Source organism: Phoenix dactylifera, chromosome 2, assembly GCF_009389715.1.
Source record: "Phoenix dactylifera cultivar Barhee BC4 chromosome 2, palm_55x_up_171113_PBpolish2nd_filt_p, whole genome shotgun sequence".
Lineage (NCBI taxonomy): Eukaryota > Viridiplantae > Streptophyta > Magnoliopsida > Arecales > Arecaceae > Phoenix > Phoenix dactylifera.
This window is the reverse complement of record NC_052393.1, coordinates 6,807,298-6,826,969: the sequence shown is the minus strand read 5'-3', so window position 1 is coordinate 6,826,969 and position 19,672 is coordinate 6,807,298. Positions and strand designations below refer to the sequence as shown.

Here is a 19,672-nt window from a genome sequence, read left to right as displayed (position 1 = left end):
TTATTGGTACCAAACAAGACTTAAGTGTTTTTAGATGAAGGTGACAAACTCATAAGCACATAAAGGAGAGTTCACCTTTCTATCAGTCTAGCATAACAAATATGGTATAACTGCCGTGATGTTTTTTGCAGATGCTCTGTGGCACGCATCAATCATTATCAAAAGTTCCATAGAAATTCTCATTTGCCGGGGGACATGTCGGCTGGACTAAAAACACATCACATCCCCTCACACTCTCCTGCAGCTGCACATAGATTTCACCATAGCAAACCGTTTTATCTTAATTTTCCCGAGTTCCAGGCCCAAGTAGTTTGCAATTTCCTGGAAAGAAGAAATACCATTAGTCATTACCTGATTTTTTTTCTAGAGTAAGAAGAATAGCGGATTGCAATGCAGAAGAAAACTTCTGCAGATAAGGAATTATTAAAAAAAAAAAACTCTGTTGAAAGGGTCACAAAATTAGGTTATATAGCTTGAGTTCAAATATTTAGAGCAAAGTTTGATACCTAAGACTGCAGAAGATAGATAAATCATTTTAAGAAGAACATAATATTTAATCAGCATGCATGTCAATTGCAGCATCTCAATCTAGTAATCCAATAAAGTTTCTGTCATGCTAGCTTCTATTGATAACTTAATTTCAAAAGAAACCACAACTAAAACCAGCTTGTGTACAAAAAGCTGGCAATACAGCAAAATATAATATCAAGTGACTAAACTAAAGAAAAACAACAATTGAACCAATCAAAACACTAAATTGACAAGACAAGAGTCAGCATCATCTAAACTAGCATCTTCCATCCACAAACCAGCAGCCCTTCGTCCCCACCTTTGACAAGTTTTGAAAGTTCGTTGATCTCCATCAATACATAAGTAGGATGAAAGAAAATTATTTATATATATTATATATATATAAAATGACAATGTTGAAAAAGAGTCCATACATGGAGGCACAAGAATTGCAACAATAAAGATGTTAAGAACTGATTGAGATGCTCAAGTCATGGGAAATGAAGATCTGCAGAGAATCAAAAAAAATCTGGTTTGGATGAGTGTTAAAGGGCCAAATAAAGAAAGAAAATGATAATATTATGTGGATGAAATCTCTGAGTGCAGAACTTGCATAAGCAAGAGGATATTGTCCTTAGTAGTTACAGGAGGATATCTTGTAAAGAAGAATCTGCAAAACTACCTCTAGTTTCCTGTTGCTAATGGCCATAGTGTTTTCTTAAGAGGATAGAACAGACTGCCTTTACATTCAGAACAAGCAAGGAATTTGCAAAAAAACCAGAGTGCACAAAGTGCAACTTTAAATGGGAATATGGTAGGGGAAAAAAAAAAGAACCTTGCTGCCTTCGGTTACCCAGAAATACGGCCATGTAGTCAAAGACAGCTAAATCAGGATAAAATGGAGCAAATGAATTACATCATTTACTCATGCACCTGTTAAATTATTTCCAGTACTGGTTGTTGAACACCATTTTACTGTACGTGTATTTGTCAAACATATAGTGTTCATGCCAGAGATGACCACCAGAGACAACACGAGCAGGTGCCAAACCAGAAGCATAGGACTATAATCGATATGGGGCACAATAACGCATCAAGATTAGTTCTTTAAAATATCATGGCAATCTAAACGTGGAATAATGAGAGAACAATATGGTTTCAAGACAAGAACTTTCAAGATTGTGTAATTCTAATTAAAACTACCTTCCATCAAGAATACAAGCACCGAGTCCAGAGTAGACTTGGGCACTGGGCCGGGCCGCCCATGGCCCGGCAGCCGGCACGGCCCGGCACGAAGCGGGCCGTGCCTGGCACGGCCCGCTTGCTACAGTACCGGGTCGTGCCTGGCACGGCCCATTCAAGGGGGCCGTGCTGGGTCACGGTTTTCTGGCCCGCGGGCCGAGCCCGGCACGGCCCATTAGGGCCTGGGCTGGCACGGCCCGCTTCTTGGCCCGCGGGCCAAGCACGGCACGGCCCGCGGGCCAGCCCGGCACGGCCCATAAGGGCCTGGGCCGGGCACGGCCCGCGAGCCAGGCCCGGTTCAGGCCCGGGCCGTGCCAGGCACGGCCCGTCTCCATTAAATACCCAAAATACCCCTCAATTTAGCCCAAAATACCCCTCAATTTAGCCGTTTTTGGACTGTTGGAGGGGCATTTTTGGAAAAATCCCAAATAGCCGTTGGAAACGGCTATTTTCTCCCCCCCCCTCTCCAGACGGGCCTGGGGCCGGGCCGGGCTTCGGTTTTCTGCTGAGGGCGGGCACGGGCCAGGCACCAGCCCGTATTAGACCCCTGGCCCGGGTGGGCCTGGCCGGGCCGGCCCGGCATGGGGGGGGGGGGGGGGGGGGGGGGCCCGATGCCAAGTCCTAGTCCAGAGTAATTCACCTGAGCAAGCGCGGGATTCGCAGTACGGAGAGATGCGCAGCCTCGTGCCAGGTTCGCTGCCCCTGTGTTGCACGCGGGGGGGGGGGGGGGGGGGGGGTGGGTGGGCCGTCAATAATACGCGGGGTCACGGATAACCGGAATGCACGGCGCCGCTCCATTGCTCGATTTCAGCGGCTCAATCATATTGCACATCTAAATTCCACACCAATACAATCAGCACCAATATATTAAACGTTATTTGACTTATTCAAGAAACACAACAGCCAAAGCCAATCAAAAGCAGAGGCATCTCTGAAGGATCAAAGAAACAAGCTTTCATATAATCATTTTAATAAACAGGGAAGAAATCAAAGGTACTAGGAGCACTGACCGTGGGGCTACAAGGGGAGCCGAAACGCATCGAGAGGACCCGGCGAGGACGGAAGCCCGAGATATTGGGGAAGGGCGAGAGGCCGGGAGAGAGGAGGAGAACAGCACCATTGACGCCATCTTGCTCGTTTCTCTCTCTCTCCCTCTCAAGTCAAGCCAGTGTGAAATCTTGAACTGGGGAGTTGGGGTTTCGTGTTCTCTTTATTCTGCCGTGGAGGTCGCGGGCTCTTTGTTTTGGCGGCGACCATCACTTTTGGCCGGGAAACGAATCGACGAAAACGAATGGCGGCGCGGCCTCATCCGGAGTTGGGGTCGCCATTAGCCGCGAGTCCTCGGCGCATCTTTTGAACTGGAGAAGAAAGCGTTCGGGTTGTACCTTTCTTGCGAAGAATGATTGGATCTTCCTTCGCAATACCAACGTTGGAGCGTTGCACAGATCTTAAAGCACGCGAACGCCTTCGCGACGCAACGGTGGATTCGCCCGAAGGAAGGGGAATCCCTCCTTCCGCTGAAGATATGACCCTGTCCGAGAGGAATAAAAAGGCAAAAGAGGCGACCGTTCTCGCAGAGTCGTAGTCTTCTTCTCCTTTCTTTCCTTCTTTCTTTCTTTTTTATTTTTTTTTATTTTTTTTCTTGGCTGTATGTATATCCAGAATAACCATAATACAAAATACGATTTAGCGTCTGCAGCACGTGACCAGAGATTTCTTATAAAACGGTCCCAAATGATGTGCTGCAAAAAAAAAAAAAAAAAAAAGCCCAAATGATACAAGACGGGAGCCACAAAGATAGATGGTTCGCGAGAGCTCGGACGGGTCCAAGAACCTGGGCTAGAGGCTAGAGTTAGGCTGCGTCACCGGCCGATGGCCATGTCACGGATCTAAACCTAAAGTTTGGCAGTGTAGGTATTTGCCGGGTTCGATGTTTCTTGCCCATGCTGCTTGAAGATTTTTTTTGCCGACTGTATCTTATTGCTGTGGTAGTGCATGATTGGATGAGTTTGAAGCGTGTGCTACTGCCAAGTGGCATGACTTAGACAAATGAGAGCAAAGGTGCAGATAATCTGCATGTGAATTTTATTCTCTGGATCTAGAATATAGGTTCGATAGCACTGCAAATGAGCTCAAGTCGTAATCCACATCGACCGATAAAAGAATACCATATGAACTTATAAATGTTTGCACCAATTCTACAACTAATAACTTCAAGCTTTAGGACTATGAGTCTGTGACAGGTAGTACCAAAGCTAAGCTAATGAAATACAGTTGTCGATCATAGTCATTGTTTAAACCTAACACATGTCAAGATGAATTATATAAAATATGATTTGATCTTAGGTTTTGGAAACCTAGTTGAGGTCTGAAGTCCCATGAGTTCCTCAAGCATGATTAGAGAAAAAGGCAATAATTATAATTGTTTCAAACTGACTCATGGACTACTTAAGTAGGCAATCTTAAATCACATAATTCTTAGTTTGGATGCTATTGCATTTGCAAGAACAGTTTTACTATGCTGGTGCAGATGTATGTACCTGCTAAAAAATTAAATTCTAAAGATCTAAAATAACTAATTTGGCAATTAACATTTTTTATCTTTTTTTATGCATTTAAAAGCATTTTGAGTTCAAGTATACTAACATAACTTGTACAAGTTCTTAAATTCCTTTTTTTATTAAATTGAACTTTCCACTCGAAGTCCATGAGAGGCAGAATCCATTCTATTATATAAGTCTTGGCCAGTTTTAAACTTTTAATTAGAGAAATCTAATTAAAATGACTACATCAATTGTTTAAATTTTTAATAAAAATTTGATTATGAATTATTTTTGAAATTGAAAAAAACAGGATGTCAAATTTCTACTCATTTTAAATGGCTTCAAGTTCTACTTTCATATATGGAAGTAGTCTCACTCAAAAATTTGAAATGATTTAAAACTCATGGTCAATTCTAAGGTAAAAATATCATCATCACTGGATGTTTGCTAAACCCCCGGGCTCCAATTTGCTGCCACTATCTTTTATATATATATAATTTTATCACGAGCAACACTGAGTGTATACATAGCAAATTGTATATATGAAATAGTTCATTATACAATTAGACCATGAAACCTTAGGGATGTTACATATCCAAACTCTAAATATGTTGCTCCTCGTCGGATCTTGTTGCGAAAACTTGCGATCCATGAGATGGTTCAGAGCTTAGTGGCAGATCAAAGGGAACGTCGCCGTTCTCGACAAGAAAAGTAGTTCAAAGCCTCCATAAGATGAGTCGGACATTTAAGCTTCCAATCATTTGAAGAATGATCAAAGATAGATGTGGCAGCAGCATTCTTAGATCTGCGTATTCAGAAAAGATTCGGAAAGATATACTGTAACTTGGTCACTCGAGTCCAAAAGGAATCATTACAAAAGACATGCCTTCTCTACCACTTATTGTAACTTGGGTGGCATTCTGAAAAAGAGAATACCCGTTGCTTCTTTGGGCTGCAATGACTCTTATGGTCTACAGTTGGTGCAGTGCTTAGTAGCACGCCTTGATCCTGGAGTTGATTCAACTTCCAAAATTAGGAGTTGGTTCGGTTCATCATGGTTGGTGGCATCCTCGGACTTGACTTAGTTCAGCTATATTTTTTTGAGGGCTTGATGGTACTCATATAACGGGATTTGGCTCACTTCCTCCATTATTAATCCGGTGGTGCTTCTAGGTTTGTAATTTGGTTAGCACCTCTGTTGAACCTTCGTGACACTCCAAATCAGAAAGTTGATTCAATTCCTCAATTATCAGCGATCCTATGATCGCTCTGCTAGAATTTCTGCCATTGAAGAACTTGTAGTCGGTTGGACTCTTTTCACCACTACTTGGTGGCTTTCTATGCCATGGTTTAATAAAAATCTCATCGTCATAGGTCTTGGTTCAGAATTGTCAAAGTTTGGTGGCAACTCCTGAACTAGATGTTGGATATGCGGGGTATATTTGGTTAGGAGGAGTTGGACCCTGAAATGGGAATGGGAACAAGTGACTCATTCCAACTATTTGGTTGGAAAAAGAGTCCCATTCCGATTGTGATTTTAGGGAGAATAGGAATATACTGCAATCCTTCGAAAATCCAATCCCTTCTCTCTCCTATTATTCAAATTCCATTCTGATTCCGATTCCAATCACTAACCAAATACAGCAGAAAATATGGCCATCCAGATTTTCATTCCAATCCATTCCGTTTCCGATCTCAATTTTAATTCTGGTCGCAAACCAAATGCATCTTAGTTAGACTCCATGAAAACTTGGTAGGCTCTCCAAATTTAGCATCTGGTTCAACTTCGCCATCAAAATTTGGTCTGCACTTCTTGAGGAGGTATTTGCTTGCTTCCTTCACCGCCTGGTGTTGTTTCAACCTTGGCAAGCACTCCCTTATCCCAGGACCATCACCTAAGCTAGCACTTGATTCAATTTTTAAGCGGGAGCTCAATGGCACCTCTAGAGTAGGAATATTTCAATTCCTTCATCATCTGGAATCTATTTGATAGTTCTATCTGTGTTTTTTAGGCTCCTAGACTCCCTCGATGGTAATCTTACAACAAAAGTTCATGCAACTATAGTCGGCACTCTTAAATTAGAAGTGGGTTCAACTCTATTAATATTTCGTAGCAGCACTTGTGAGGACTCATATGGGCTTGTATTTAGTCTCACATCGGCTATGCGATGAGTAGGTCTTAAGTATTTATACAGGATTAAAGAATCTAAATAATATTTTTCAGCTAACCTTTTTGGATAAGATCTTTGAACTTTGCAATTATGCTCGTGAGCACGAGATCTGCATTTTACACAACCATGACCGAGAAGGAAGTAGTAATCTCTCTTTTTTCCTCTTCATTTCTAAAGCATGGGGACCGAAGATAATGGGTTTTGGATAGGCATGGAGGTAAGCTATATGGAAGGCTGAGCAAAGATGGCAAGGTTATCTAAAATTGTTACGTGTGTCAACTCTAGTGTTCATGTATGAACACCAGTTTCTTTGAAATTTAATTTTAAACTAACCCAGAATGGACTATAATTGAGGATGCGACCAAGTATTTCATCAAAAATACAGCATGTATGAAGGTTTTGTCATCAGCCAAAATTTTAACTCTCTCTCTCTCTCTCTCTCTCTCTCTCTCTCTCTCTCTCTTGAGCCCAGAACTAGTAAGAACTAATTTATTTATTATTCATAATCAAATGTGTCCGTGGAGGATCTAGATCCAAACCCAACATGGATTTATAATTCAAAATTCATGGACCAGTGTTAAAGTTAGATGAAATGATAATAACTCTAAAGGATAACCAATTTCCACTGTTTGATATGGAAGCTCATCTTCTCAAGCACCATTCTAGGTTAGTTGATCTGAAACCTCGCTTGCATTGTTTACCATCCTATTGCGGAGTATATGCCTTCTTCAAATAAAAATTGGAGCATCTCATTTCTCCCCATTTGCTCAGCTAGAACAGGCCGTGACAACTCCTTTGCTCATAGGTGGCAGCTTCAAATCTATGTCGAGATGCGTCGTTCATAATTTTGGAAAAATCGCAACAAGAAAGGCACTTAAATGCAAAGCATGAGGGAAAAGAGTAGAGACTCTAGTAACTAATTTGAGTGGGAGAGAGGGAGAGAGCAAGCAATTACTCTTACTATTGAATGAGTTACTCTCTTGAAGATGGCGGACAACTGAAAAAGCTAATCGACCTTAACCAATCTAGAAATTCTCAGCTCTGATTAATAACTGAAGTGAGAAAAATATAAAAAAATGATAGAAAAATCTCAAAACTTTGATCATAACAGCTCCAAATGATTTGGTATTAATTTTTTTATTCCTTATTTTTTAAAAAATAAAAAATATAAATTAATATAGAAAATATATTTGGTTATCATGTTTCTATTTTTTTTAACACCTTCTATTATTTCTAAAAAAATAAAAATAAAAAATTTTTACTTTCCACTCTTTTTTGTTTTTCATCTCCGACCATACCGCTGGCTCCATCCCCACGTCCCTCTCCCCACATTGCTACCTACGTTCGCTTAGCCTTCGTTGCAAAATAATAATAATAATAAAAGGATGAATCAAACACATTTTTTGTTAAAAGAAGAAGAAGAAGAAGGAGAAAGAAAGATCACAACAATGCTAAACGCAGCCGATCGACCATTATTGTTTTTTTGCTGCAGGTGCATCCTCTTGGATCAGGAAAGAACTCTTCCAAGAAGGCCGGTACGCATCTAAAGCTGGAGCAGGGCTAAGCCAATGCACAGAACAACTTGAGCAGTGAAGCGAAAGAAGCATTGAGGGGAAGGGTGTGTGAAGACCTTTTGAAGGCAGTGCTCCCCAATACCTTCCGCAGCTACGCAGGCACTCTGAACTTTAGGCTAATTCTACCTCGTATAAAGGAAAGGATGATGGAGTTGGTAATGGTACACCCTCTCACATGGTGCAACTTGGACCAAGATTTTTTATATCTCTGGTTCACATACTACCTTTGTGGCCGGAGCCATGGGTTACGAAACCGCCGCCATGGTGCTCCACTCGTTTCCAGTCCATGGCTGCCCTTCTCGGACTCCCGGTTGCTCTTGAGTTTCTGATATTGAGATCCATGCATTCTAGGAGCAATAGAAGCAATGGTATTTCTTGAGATGTCCTCATGCTTGGACGCCTCTTCTGTATACTAATTACTACCGTCTCAGCCTCTCAGGGTAATGCCGTTCCTACTCGAATAGAGGCTTTTGAGGATGCTGAATCGAGAAACGAGCGTGAAATAAGTTTTCAGCAAACAGATTCTCAAATTTTCATATGCATGAGAAAGGATGAGAGGAAAAAAAAAAAAGAAAGACGTGCTCTCTTTTTTCTCCTACTCCCTACATTTTTAAACGCTGATTACATCTCGCGATATGTGTTATTTCTCATATAGAACTCTTGCTCAAGTTTTCTTCTTGACTGAAAGTCTTATAAATCTAAAACTATTTCTACTTAAAAGCACTCTATTGTTTTTTACCAGTCTATTGTTCAAGCAAAAAAAATTAAAAGCAGTCTATTGTTACGTAAATTAGTTCAAGCCACAAGATAGACCCTATCTTTAAAACAAATTGCATGATGGACCTATTAAAAGAAAAAGAAAAAAAATTCACGCCCTTTGAACAAATAGACAGACAAGAAATAGATATTTTATATTTGTTGGACTTTGTAGGATACGTTTTAATTTTTTACAGTAATTCTATGAATAATTTTAATAATTTTAATAAACATTTCATGTTTCCCAAGTTGTACATATTTTTACATATTGTTTCCCACGTTCTGCATGATTCTTGCACTCATTTCCCATCATGACCAAATATTCTATTGCTCAATTTATGGAAAGTATAATCTTCTTGTTAAATGATGCAGCTCATTAGAAATGACCCATCAGACTTGGTATTTTGGCCGATTGCACCTGACATATGACAAAAGATAGATGGATTGCCACAAGAGCAGATACAAATATGTTAACAGAGCACTCCAAATAATAATAATAGAATGAATATCACAAGTTGGAACCACTAAAAATGGCACCAATTTTGCCAAATTCAAAAAGAAATAAAACGCATCAGGCAGGCGTTTAACGTTTGAGACCATTCCTGCCAACATATTTGCAACATTATCTAATTCAAACAAGAAAAAGGTGGCAATAGGAGGGCTGCATACAGCCATAAATTAAGCTGGGCGAAGAATTATTACATTTAAGACTGAGGAGGCACCTCCCTCAGCAGCAACGGATCTTGTTCTACTTAGGAGATGGCATTAACATGTAAAAAGACAGTCATAACAGCACCATTTTGGATTGGAAAAGCAGATGACAATTCATGGATCAGGGTTGATGTACAAGGGTGGCAGGCAGAAAAGGGAAGGGAGCAACTGATGCATGCGCAACAGGGGGGCGGGCTTGAACACAAGTTGGAAATTTTGTCTGGTGGTTCCAGAAGCTGCTGGTATCGCTGTTCTCATCCTCGTGCACTTGTATTTCAGAGAAAACTTCATCTACTCTACTTGATTCAGTAATTATATGTCATGTTCTTCATTAGGCAGCCGATGCAACAGCAGTCCAGACATAAAAACAGGAAGATATAAAAGACTTGCATGGAACATTCTTCTGGCATTTTTAGCTGTTCGCTCGCGGACAAACATCAGAGCTGCAATGCTCATAGACAATGTAAGGAGCGAAGATTCAAGAGTGAACCACTTGGAAGTGAGACCCCCTGCATGGATGTCTTCCAAATCAGCTGGTGGACTTTCCAAAAAGGTTATAAATTGCAAAAGCCAATAAATAACTTGGTAAAATGGGAACTAAAGCAATATATCTGCCGCTTACGGTCAAGTAACATGCCACTAGTTATCTGTAAGCGTATAAATTTTATTTCCTTGTAAACAAAAGCCTAGGAGTATTAAAATCTGTGCAGGCTCAATAAAGTTCAAGAAAGCAAAAGACGTGCCAGGGTGTGCTTGTGTAAAAGATCTTTGATGTTTCTAGACTAGTTATGCTGATTATGCCCTAGTGCCAAACTGTATGGTTGCAATCCAAATCAAAATCATCTGCACCATTTCAGCATGATTCTCACAACTTAAATGCAGAAGAATGAAAAGAATTTAAAACTAATGGTATGGATTTTGGAGTCTGTAGATTTTGATGGCCATAATAAGAACAGCAGTTTAGATCATTATGCATGGGCAGGATGATAAGTGGATGAGAGAGAAAATGGATGGAGATTAAGGGAAAATATTTAAAGCAAGCTTTCAATACAAATTTAAACTTAACAGAAATGAACGTGTGATAACAAGAGCTGTGGATTAAGAAACTCCAAGGGCCGGCTGCCTTGGGCAGAGTGCCCCAAGGCACCTCATTTAGGGCTTAAAGCACCCAGACCCTAGGCAGGTGACAGCAGTCTTGCTGGGACTGTCTAGGTAAGCGAGCCAAATTGCAGACCAAGCAGTTCAGGTATCTCGTGACCATAAGCTGAAAGTTCATCACCCATGCTAAATCCCCATACAATGTCTTCCCTAGAACGTGCACCAGAGACGAGATTGTGGGGCCCTAGGCAAGAATGGAGAAAGGCTTCTGAGCAGCAGGTCTTAGCACGGACCAGCAACAGCAGGGGGGAATTGCCCAGTGGCTACTAGCAACAGCTGCAGAGGGCAGCAGGATAAAGCACAAAAGGCAGGTCCCCGCCCTTTCCTTTTTCTCCTCTGAGACTTCTTATACTGATGCTGCTGCAACAGGCAACATGGATAACAGCTATTGCCATTGTGCCTACATACACTACCTTTTCTGATCCGAATATGAAGCTCTAGCAAGCTCTTAAGCAGCCCTAATCCTCTCAAATCCTATCTACTCTGATGTACTCTAATCTCCCTTTCTGTTTTATTTCACCTCTATTTTTTTCATTCAAAAATATGGTAGGTTTGCTCACCACCAGGGTTCAAATCTTGGTCCTCTTTGGGAGAGGGATGCCAACCAGCTGGAATAAGGCTGGTTGACCACCTTCAATATTTGTTTAGATTTCAAAAGTATCCATATGGAGTGGGAAGAAGACAATATTTAATAATTGGGAATTTCATTCATCTTTGGAGTACGATTTATAAGCCAAAGAGCTACGATGGAACACAAGAAAAACAATGTTAGTGTTGATGGTAATCACTATTTAGGCCACTACAACACCAATGTAACACACCCACACATTATATTCAAGAAGAAAGAAATATCCATCTTCAATCAAGAAGGCATTATGGCAGCGATAATGGATAGGACGACTGGCTGAGATAGTACCGGTATGTTCTTGGCAACTACCCTTCCATCAAATATTTTGTAGTTTCTTGTGGTAAAGTTGAAATTTCACAAAACTAGGAGTATTCTATTGCAAGCAAGAGTCTTGAAAAAACTAACCTCCAAAACTAAAAAGGGGAATCAATAAGCTTACAAGGGTGATAACACGGCATGCCATGTTTGCCATGTTAGTTCCTAATGCATATTTAAATGGCAACAAAATGTCAATTTAGAAGAGAAAATGCTTGGGAGAAAAATTGTTGAAGAAATAACATGTCCCCTCATGAATGGTCACAACATGTTCAATCATCACATGATACACAGAGGGCAGCATATGCTATATAAAATATGGTTTTGTATGCATGTGCTGTCCTTTGTGTATAAAATGAGGGTTCCAGATATCCTCACCAATCATGAAGGAGTTGGGAATGGTATCTTTTTACTAGTGTTATCTTTTTCATCTTCTCTGAAACCTTACAACATTATACTAAAGAGATTGTAACATATGATGTGGAAAGCTTAGAAAAGAAAATTGAACTACAGCACAAATAAAGTCTTTGAAGCAGGAATGACTGCTCTATGTCTTGGAACTTACAATCATGTGCCAAGAGTCCAAGAGGAAGAAGATAGAGGCAGTTCCGAAAGGATACCAAAGCAGTTCTCCTACCAGAGGCATCAGCAAAAGAAAACATCCGAAACCTGGATCAAAAAACCAATGGTGGAAAATCAGAACAGAACATGGTATATTTATCCATGCATAGTAATTTTCTATTTAAGATCAATGAAGGAGAAACAAACCCTCCAGCAATGTAGTCATTGCCGACACAAGTAGCAAGGGCCATAAAATGGGGTAACTGCCAAAAATATAAAGCAGCTGGAAGTATCATGGCATTAAGGGAATATATCACCTGAAGCTGCGGCCCACCTATAGAAAAATATTTAAAAAATAAAATAATAAAATCGTGAGCTATGTGAAAGCATTGCTAGAAGGAAGTATGTGATGCATGAACCATGAGAACTGCATATTCTTCAAGAATTCATCATATTACTAGATACAACAGCACTTGAATAATCCTTCCTGCCAAGGTTGGGTTTACATCCTGCAATGAGCAGGCTGGGAAAGGGGAGTTTTAAAGTGGAGAATGTGTCAGTTGGAGTATCTCAAAGTTTGGATGTTCAAATTGGAAAATATAATCTAGCCTACAAGTTGCAACAACTAGGGAAGAAGCCTCATGACATTTTATCGATCTCTTGATCTCTTCTTTCATATGTCTGCGTTCATGATTTAAACATATAAGCTTCATTAAATGTACTTATCAACATCTCATGTTTCCCAAACAATCATCAATCTACATACGATATATTTCATAGATAGTAATCAATATTTGGTGCCAATTATGCCATATGCTGCAGTATAGCAATCTTTAGAAAATTGTTCCACTTTTCAAGCTACTAACATATTAGTGCATTGTCTATCACAAGGTCTAGTATGATACAGTATGCCTACTAGGGTATGGTATAGCTTCCATGCCGACACAAGGTCAGGAGACCCTTTTTGTAACTCTCAACAACGGTATTGCCCGAAATCACACAATACTAGTCGGTACAATGCGAAACGGTTGGAACCGATCAGTTCTACCTGGTACAAGCCGGTTCAGTCCATGTACCATACCGAACATTGGTTTGGGCTGGTATGAGGTGGTACAACAAACCATAGTCTATCAAGATTTCAAATTTCAATGCTCATGACCAAAGTTTAAATTTCATCCCAACTACTAGCTAGGATCTGACTATATTTAAGATGTTTGCCAACAAAAAAAAAAAAAAAAAAAAAAAACCACGCTCAAGAACATGTCAGAAACAAAATCATCACTAGATAACATGACACATGCATGCACGCACACGCACCCCAAAGAACAAAATCAATTTAATAACATGACTTTCAACATTTATTGTATTAATTATATATGTTAAAGGAGCATACTGGAATAGAATGAAGCATTGCTCATTTCCCAATCCTGGATCTAGCTTACAATAAGGAAGTTCTACAGACAAATGCATCCAATACAATCAGAAAGTGGTGGATAAAGTACAGAAGCCCCTCTAGGTTGTCATGACATCATTGCAGGCTACTGATAGTCAAAGGTCAAAGTTAGAGATAATAGGGAGGGCTGTAAGGTTCTGTGGGATCAAAATGTTGGCAGTAGGGTTCGCATGAATACTTTAATTAATAAAACAGCTATAGGAAAACATTAGTCATGTTAGTCATGCAAGTCATGTAATTCTCCAATGAAATCTCAAATAGTTCCCAAAATGTACATCCAAGTTCTTCGATTATTTCATGACTATTTAATGTAACGAGAGTTTTGAATTTTGACAATCATATGAAAGCATATATTAATGTAGATAGTTTATAAATTTATTCTGAACTCTATTAAATTTTATTTTCTAATCTTAATATTTCCGAATTTATGTTATCCACTTTTCTCTTCCTAGTCTTTGTTTCCCTTTAACATCGTCTGAATTTAGATCTCCAACATACTCTAAAATTTTGGCCAATTCTTTTTAATTATTGCTCTTGCTAATTTCATATTGAGTTCCAGAATATCCAACATCTGAAAGAAGATTAATATGAGTTCATATTAAAAAACTAAGTAGAACAAATAAGATTTCCACGCAAAGTAGCTGAAGGATCGAGTGCATTATTAAGACTTCTTAATCAGAATAGCATCTTATCATTGGTTGGTGTAGGTTAATGAACTTTCAGCACATGAAGAAGAAAGTAAATCATATTCAAGGACCATCTAACAATAAATGAGATTACTAGTGAGTCTTATAATTAGTGATGTGCGAGATTATCTGTATGTGTGAGAGAAACAAGAGAGATTTGCGAGAAATAAAAGAGATTTGTATTTTGGACCTTGTGAAGGTAGTTACTATGAAGGTAGTTATTCTTTCTATGTAACATTGTCTTATATTTTTGAATAAAATTCTCATTAGTAGATTAAAAAAGAAAGGTTTTGACAGATTATGTAAACCAGAAATTAGCCAGCATAATATCAATGTTCTTCCAGATTGCAATTCCAGTATAAAAGAAGTCAACAGGAATCCGATTAGTCCAAAAAAGACTGTTACCCGAGAAGCGGAGGAATAGCACCAACAACTGCTCCAACCCATGTATAACTGGGTGTATTTGTTTTAAAGGAGTATATAGAAATGCGTAAAGAACTAGGTTAGAAGATGCAAGCCCTGCTGCCAAGTAATTAGCCTGCAATAACCTTGTCAATGAAGTTACGCAAATATTAGTTCTCATTTCGTTGCATAAAAACCTCCAAAAAGAAAGCTTAAAGCAGATATTCTAAGGAAATATCATATGAACATTAGACGAGAGTATTATGAAACCTTCCAAGCCAACAAAGTTGTGCCAGCAATCCCAATACTAGATGCCCATATGGCTGCATGAGGAACGGTAAGGCGCCCTGAAGGTAGTGGCCTTTGCCGTGTTCTTTTCATTTTAGCATCATTTTGTACCTCAAAAACCTGACACAATAAAAAAAAAGCTCAAAACAAGCAAACATCAATTTAAGAATACAATATATATGCATTTCAGCATCAGCACGCAATAATGACCAGTTCAAAATGTTGTATTATGAACCCAGATTTAAACTAGAGTCTTGCAGTTAAAAATTCAAGCATCATACAGAATGAGATGTGAGAAGTATGCACAAAACAGCTATATAGTCCTGCTGCAACTATGCTTATGTTGAGCAGCTTTATGTTACATAGACTCAGGTTCATGCATCAGGAGTGCATGTGCATCCATGTATTGGAACCTTTCAATGTCTAGGAATAAATTCTTACAAAGCCTGTCCAGAGTCATACCAATATCCATGTTAATTGTTGGGTGCTTGCACCTTAGACTACATCAAAGGGTCCAGGTAACATAGGAGCAGCTTAGTGGTACAAAATTGTTCAGTCACTAATGAAAAGGTGATGCAGCTATTTTATATGTAATGATAGTTCAAAGTGATCATGTAAAGAGTACCACCCCCAACCCAACCCCCAATCCACACACCAAAAAATAAATGAATGGAAGAACAGATAAACAGTTTTGAAATATAGAGTTGGGCTCCTTGACAATTCAGTCATTCCATTACGAACATCAGAAGTTAACTCATGTAGCCATGCATGCTGACAAGATGTGCTATTGCAGATACCTCTAACAAAGTTGTAGTTTTATAGAAAGATCTTGAGTACATAGGCAGAAAACAGGTAAGGTATATTGTACAATGCCATTGGTCAAGATGAGAGTGGCATGCAGTAGGGTAGCTAAAGTTTGATAATATGTACTTGGTATCTTTTTCATTAAGTTACTGAAGGATTTACTATAACATTTTGGTTAAAAAATTGTATAAATTGAATATTTGCAGGCTAATAATTTACCATCTATTGAATTTCATCAAAATGTGTTTAGTTGCCCATAAGTGGGCAAGAGGAAACCTACTTGCCTGAAGTGCCTTCAATGCCTTACCAGCTGAAATCACTTTTAAGTTGAGTCTAGTTCCTCTAAAAGCAGGAACACATTTCAGGCCACTTCAAGGCAATCAAACACCCAAAACAACTTCCTGCCAAGGTTCATTGTACCGACACAAAATCGGTGGAATTGATCGGTTTCACCTAGTACAAGCCAATTCAACCCCTATGCTATATTGAACTTGGGTATCCATCAACACCTTGCTAGTATGGTATGCCTGGTATCAGGCACTACAAGTTGGCACAGTGAACCATGCTTCCTATCTACTTGAAGTAACTTCAAGTGCCACTGATGAGCAATTAGGGATGCCCTAGACAAAGGCTTGTGTTCTCAATTTCAATTGCTAGTCCTTTGTTCCACATTACATTGTTATCCTAACCCAATAGTTATAGGTGCTTAACCATCTATTTGTCTCATAATCCCCATCCTAGAACTGCCAAATTAAACTCTCTTTCCTCCCTAATAAACATGTACCAAGGCGTCCCCCCCCCATCCAGCCCCTAAAAGTTATCCCATTGACATTGAGCAAATCACTTTAGTAAAACCATTTGTCGTGGTTGATACTAATGACTCCTCCAATATTTAACTTAATACGAAGTTTAACCATGACTAATCAACAAGCAAAATCATCTTGCCTTGCCCAAGCAGATCAAACATTTGGCTATATGGCATATGTTGATTCAACAAGGATTTATCAATGCTACCATCAAAATATCATGGCCGCCAAGTCTCTAGGTGTCTAATGCATGACTCTTCAAGTATCAAAAAATTCAACATTTAGGCAATTTTTTATTTAGTACAAATAATATATCTAATATTCATAATCAACAACAACACTAAGTTAACTATTTTCCTTTTATTAATTCTCCATCTTATACTTAAAAAAAGGAGAAAATGTTAATATATTTCATTAGAATGTCCTAGTATTTTACAATAGAATTAATTCCACTTGGAAAGACTAAAATTTAAAGGGCATCACTTGCAGCAAGGTGATAATTATATTATAACTTCAATGTGCCAAGTATCAATGCTTGTTGAAAAATCTATGTTACATTTTGGACGTGCCACAAGGTGGTATTATGTCATGTCAAATCCAAGTTTTAAGTTTGTTACCAATCTGAGCCTCTCCAAAAAGAATTAGATGTTTGTGTAATACATGATCAGCAATCATTTCCATCCTGGAAAGATCTTCAAATGCAAACTTTTGTTTCCAAAAGCGAGTGTTATCATAAAGACAAAGTGATTAGGTAAGCTGGATTGTTTATGTGTTGATGTGAAAACTTTTAAGTTAAAGTTTGAGTTGGGCATTCTTCCAACCATTGCATGACATCAAAACCCAGGGTTTCAAAATTATATTTTCATGCTGCGTTGTTGTAGCAATAATTGCTCAAGCTAAAGTACAAGTAGTTATGCAACCTATCCATAAAGTCGAACAACATGACCAAAATACGCCTTGAATGAGAACATTGTCTAATGTGGTCTGAGTAGCATACCTGGTTTAAAGAGTTTGCAGATGCCGCAACCATCATGGTGCCAGCACAAGTAAAACAAAGTCCAGCAAAATCAATAACATTGCCACTCCCAAGAACATAGCCCGCTCCAGAAGTTGCAACAACAAGCATGCTAAAGAGAAGCAATATACAGGAATATTAACTCAAAGACTAGCAAAGCCAAGAAACACATTCATCCCTTGGAAAAAAAGATAAGAACAATTAGGATTCTACTCATCAACTCTGCCAATGATGAAATAAAAAATTGATGCAGGAGCCTGCAAAAAAATTGTTGTAATACATGGCAAGCGATCCTACAAGTGCAAATAAAAATCTGTTCATCAATAATCACATGACTCTGAAAGTATAAAGCAAGCAATTGAGCCAATGGCATTTCCAATTTAAAAATCAAATACAGATTAAACTTTTCAATTCTCAAATATAAGCCATAGCTGATCTGAAAATCTCAAGGCTGCAATTTAAATTTCCATCCATCTAATTAAATTGTGGGTATGATCAATTTTTATTGGCATGTACTGGAAGTTAGAAAAAGAAAAGAAAAAACACATAAAAGACCAATACAAATGTTGCAACTATCACTGTCAGATGGACTTGAGGAGAATAACATTGATCATGTGAATCGTGGATACATGTTGCATCATTGTTGGATGCCTTTCCGAAGACAATCAGGTATATGTCAAAAAAATATACAGACAAGTTTCATACTATCATCCTCAATCTCGCTAGGTGAAGTAACAACCTAAAACTATCACCTTCAAAATCTACAGTTTCGTTAGTGTAACATGGTGTTAAGAAGCCAAATACACAGAAGGAGGAACAGAGTCTATAGTCTCGAGACAGAGGGCAAGAAAAGATTATGACCGAGTTGCAAACGGTTTATTGCAGAGGAACTGCCTTTGCCCCAAGCCAAGCTTCCTTAAGTTTCTATCAAAAAATAAGATTTGCTAAGCAATCCAGCGTGATAATCACTAGTGATGTGCATTCTAAACTCGACAATTGCAATGATGGGATGATGGAAATAATATACTTCTTGAAACATAGAACAGATATATTTATCGACGATTATTTAAAGCGAGAGACCTGAGACGTGCTTTGGAGAGTTCCCAGTAGCATCGCCCGTAGTGACGAAGCGCATCAGAGACGTCTCCGGCATTCCGGGAGATATAAGACCCCGCTGTCTCCCCGGATCCGAGGACCGCCGCCGCCTCAGCGGGAGAGACGGCGGAAAAACCGAGGGCTTCTCCCACTCCCTCGGCCGGCCTCCCAAGCCCTAGTTTCCACGGATCGGCGGGGGAGTGGATGCGCGACGCTAGGAGAAGTTCCGCTCCCGGCCAACGAAGCCGTGATCGAAAGAGGGGGAGCAGGGAGGGATCCACGGGGGTAGGGAAGGAGGGGAGAAGGCGACGGAGGAAGGACTAGGATTAGGGTTTGGTCCCCATGATGAGAGGAGCCTCGAAGAGAGGCTCCTCGGGGCGGTGCCCCTCCACATGGCGGCAGCCGAGAAGGTAGGTCGCGACGATCGGAGCGAAAGAATGGAGAACAAGAAACTGGGAGATGCCGTGTTGCCTTTTGCCTTTGCGGCGAAAGTCTATTGCTGTCATATTGACCTCCTATAAGGGGGTTTAAGTAATTGTCTTAGGACCGACGATGAATCGGCAACTACTTTGCCGACGTAAGTTCAGGCTCCAACATAAGCATTTTTATAAAAATAACCTCTTAGAAGATCTTAATCTGCCCTTCCCCGCGCCCGCACCCAAAAAGTTGAAATGGTTCATCGGCATCAGTTTAAATTTTCTTAAAATCTCTCTCTTTTTTATGTAATTTTGTACGTAAACTTCTAAAACGTTGCTTGTGCTCGTATACAAACCATGCCCACTTAGGGCTCGTTTGGTTCGCAGGAAAAGGAGGGGGGAAAGTGTGGTCAACGGAAAAGTAATGAAATGCCTCTTGTTTGGTTGGAGTTTTCAAAGGAGAGAGATAGGAAAGTTGTATTCCCATGGGAATATGATTCCCACATTTCATGGGAAAGTCTTTCCCATGAGAAACATG

The 19,672-nt window shown here is 39.6% G+C and overlaps 1 protein-coding gene and 1 long non-coding RNA gene across 2 annotated transcripts; both read right to left on the bottom strand.

Annotated features, from left to right (window-relative positions):
* Positions 1-278: 278 nt before the first annotated feature.
* On the bottom strand, positions 279-2,472 carry LOC120106273. Its single transcript, XR_005508462.1, has 2 exons — positions 2,393-2,472; positions 279-321 (listed from the first exon to the last, which is right to left on the bottom strand). It is a non-coding gene; the product is annotated as an uncharacterized LOC120106273 (long non-coding RNA).
* A 6,792-nt stretch (positions 2,473-9,264) lies between these two features.
* LOC103703554 (protoheme IX farnesyltransferase, mitochondrial) lies at positions 9,265-19,208 on the bottom strand. Its single transcript, XM_008786442.4, is given in 10 exon segments — positions 9,265-9,828; positions 9,831-10,016; positions 12,174-12,277; positions 12,377-12,477; positions 12,479-12,503; positions 14,714-14,759; positions 14,762-14,846; positions 14,981-15,118; positions 17,606-17,735; positions 18,704-19,208. Coding segments are annotated over 9 exon segments (1,014 nt in total). The 5' UTR covers position 17,735; positions 18,704-19,208; the 3' UTR covers positions 9,265-9,628.
* Positions 19,209-19,672: the final 464 nt, after the last annotated feature.